The sequence below is a fragment of the Chaetura pelagica genome, unplaced genomic scaffold (genome assembly GCF_000747805.2).
Source record: "Chaetura pelagica isolate M959 unplaced genomic scaffold, ChaPel_1.0 scaffold394, whole genome shotgun sequence".
Classification (NCBI taxonomy): Eukaryota; Metazoa; Chordata; class Aves; order Apodiformes; family Apodidae; genus Chaetura; species Chaetura pelagica.
The window spans coordinates 1916519-1919868 of NW_009952966.1; the positions used below are offsets into that span (position 1 = coordinate 1916519).

General features: G+C 48.0%; 1 protein-coding gene across 3 annotated transcripts in view; it reads right to left on the reverse strand.

Moving 5' to 3' along the window:
* KCNAB1 (potassium voltage-gated channel, shaker-related subfamily, beta member 1) overlaps positions 1-3350 on the reverse strand; it is a 59752-nt gene that overhangs the window by 15816 nt on the left and 40586 nt on the right. For all 3 annotated transcript variants that reach the window (XM_009995714.1, XM_009995715.1, XM_009995716.1), the window contains exons 3-4: positions 833-870; positions 15-94 (exon numbers count right to left, since the gene is read on the reverse strand). In XM_009995714.1, the coding sequence (XP_009994016.1) occupies positions 15-94; positions 833-870 (118 nt within the window). The remainder of the gene's footprint in view (positions 1-14; positions 95-832; positions 871-3350) is intronic.

Consider the following 3350-nt stretch of genomic DNA (forward strand, 5'->3'; position numbering starts at 1 on the left):
GATGCAGGGCTCACTTGCCAGCCGCGTACACCTCGGCCGTGTCGAACAGGTTAACTCCACTCTCGTAGGCGATGGTCATCAGCTGCTCAGCCACCTGGGGAGAGGGGAGAGGGGAGGGCTGGGGCTCACCCCGAGCAGCCAGCCCCCTGGCACACAACCACCAAGGCTGGAAAAGACCTTGAAGATCGAGCCCAGCCTACGACCCACGAGGGAGGGAACCCCAGGGCTGCCAGGGGCACAGGCAGCTGAGGTGAGTGAGGAGCCACCTGCCATGAACAACCCACTTGTGGAAGAAAAAGATGTAGTAATAAATATTACTAAATTAAATCACATGCCATATAACGTATTATATTATTATACTTCATTAAAACATTATTAATACCATGCTGTGGCTATTTTGTAATAAATATTGTTTAATATGTGGTATATAATATTAACATGTATCTTATCATGCAAAAAATAAGGCACCAGGCAGGTCCCTGTAAGCTGAGATCCTGCAACTGCTGCCCATGACATACACAACACAAAAATAGTTCCCCATTTCTGCCCCAGGCACGGTGCCAACGGCAATGGAAAGGAGACAGGTTTGCTCCAAACACCACAAAATGAGGGATCCTGTTGTAGGATGGGGAGGGATTGTTATTTTTTTCCACGCTGAGCCCTGGAGATGTCAGCTTCCTTCTGGTTTGTGTGGCAGCAGCACCAGCTTTGCACTGCTCTGCCATTTCCCCACACAGAGCAGGCTCCCCTGTTCCCGTAGCCATGGTTGCATGTAAAAATACCTCCTCTTGCTTTTCCTTCATGCATCACACTCACACCCAGCCCCACTTACCTCGTCAGAGATTTGACCTCCAAAAGTGACCCACGTCCCTAGAGAGAGTGAAACGACTCGTTACTACCAGAGGGGTTTGTCCCCAAAAGCTCCCTCTGCCAAAACTCAGGCTCCTCGGGATTGAACAGGTTTGAAATGGGATGAACTGGTTTAGGGGCAGGCACTGGAGCCCCTTCACCCGGGGGACAGTGGGGAGGGGTGTATGGACCTGGGACCAACACACAGACCCACCCAGAGAAGCACCAGCAAGAGCCTGTGCTGCCAAAACACCTCGTTTTACTGAAACCTGAAGCTCTTCACAAAACTGAACATTTCCCAAAGCTCCAATTTGATAAACTGGGGAAAAAAAAAAGAAAAAGCTGCCAAAAGGTGTCATTTGGGGAATGAAACTCTTCCTAAATCAGTGCTTCAGCATTTAGAATCATGCAAGTCACAATTAGAATAAAAAATAAATAAAGAAATAGAAGTATTTCTATTGACATGAAGTATTTGAAGCAACTTTTCCCCAGGAAGGTTTCCCTAAAGCCAAAGCCTGGGAGCAGCACCCTCCCCAGCCAGCCCAGCTGCAGACTCTTGCCTATTCATGGGAAAAGCTTGGAGCATGATTGCTTTATGAGCACTGCTTGGAAAAAATAAAGAGAATATCCTGGGGTGGAAACAGTGTGTGGAATTCACTGGATATTGCTAAAGTAGGAGAAAACTGTTCCCTATATCTATTTTATACATATACATTAGGAATATTGTTTCATATATATTTGAAATATATATATAGGAAATACATATTCCTAGGTATATACCAGGAATGTGTGTTTTCAAAGCTACAGGAAGACAGCTCTTCATCACAGCTTTTCCCTGCTCTTCCCAACACCTACACACCAGCTACGTCTGACATGACACGTTACTCACTGCCTGGATGGGTCAGGGCTCACGTGGCTCACACAAAACCCCCCAGAACTCTAAATCCTGCCTTACATCATCCCTCCAGGAGGAAGACAAGGGGCTTCAGGCCCTGAGCTGGAAAATACTCTGGGATTTGGGCAAGAGGGAGGAAAGAGCAGGGACAGGGACAGGGCAGGCTCTGGGGCTGCTAAGGGAGGGAAAAACATTTAAAGAGTGGCTCCTGCCTGAGCTTGCAAAGGGGCTGGTGTGAAAGGTCCATCAGTGCTCCCACATCTCCAGAAGAAATGTCAGAGCATCCCCAGCCCTTGCTGGGTGTGACAATTAACTTCTTCCAGGGAACTGGGCAGGGACTGGGGAGGCCAGGGCTGAGTGGCTGGGTTTGGCTCAGCCAGACTTTGCACCCCAGTGCTGCTTTCTCCATCATCTAGATCTTCCATCCCACAAAATTGAGGAAAAAATTGGGTTTTTTCCTCCTTTTCCTCCTTCCACCCTGCTGGTTGTATCTCAAAGACCTCAGGAGAGCTACTTTTCCCTTATCATTGGACTAAACCATTCTGGTCCTGCACAATAAAGATAAAAATGAAAATAGGTTTCAGCCCATCATTAAGCTTCTTTATGCAGGTGACAAAAAAACAGCCCAAATGAAGCCAAATTTCCACATTAAAGCCTTAGAAATGTTATTTTCATGGGAGTACATTAAAATGCATTTCAACTGGAAAATGCATGGAGACTGTTGATCCTGACATGGATTTTGCTGAAGTCTGCAGACAAGTCCCCAGCACAGGCAAGGGGAAAAGGCTTTTTTTTTTTTTCTATCCCTTGGAGATTGACATTCAACTCTTGAATTTACACCACTTTGAAGTGAAAACAGGCACCAGGTCCCACTGGGCAGCAAAGGGGGCAAAACACTCGTGTGTTGGGGCACATGGAGGGCAGCCCCAAGCTGGCAGTGCCTCATGCCAACAACAAGTACTTCATTTCTTTAAAGATAAGTTGGAAATATATGTAACATGGGTTTACCTGCCCTACACCTGCCTGTTCCTGACCCCCACCCCGTGCTCCCAGACCCCAGTGGGGGTCACCCAAGGGGTCAGGGACCCCTTAACAGCCAAGCATCATGAGCAGCCCACTGGGGAGAAGAATCTTTAGGGCATTTTTTTCCTTGATAACTGCAAAAACAAGCAGGAAGGGGAGTCTTTACTTGGCAAGAAGGTGTCTGGAGCACCAGAGGTGGTTGGGAAAGCAAGATGCTCTGTTAGGGTCCCAGCCAGGGCAGGGAAGGCAGCACAGGAATCCCTCCCAACATCCCCAGGCAGTCAGGGTGGGCACCCACACCCCGACATGGGTGCTCAGCACCCACTGCTCAACTCAGATGAAAAAACACCCCTCCCTCCAGAAAGCACAAGGCACACTTGGCATTTCAAACAACGACTGAGGATGATTCACAGCCTCAGCCAACAGGAGCATCTTGGAAGAAAAACAACAAGAAAGCCTTATTTTTTAAAACCCATTACTTTTCCCCTTACCAAGTCACTGCCTTTCTCTCATCTACCCCAATTAGCTGTTTATAAACATTTCCCTGTCCTGGGTTCAGCCTCTGGCAGACAGCCCCCCCCCC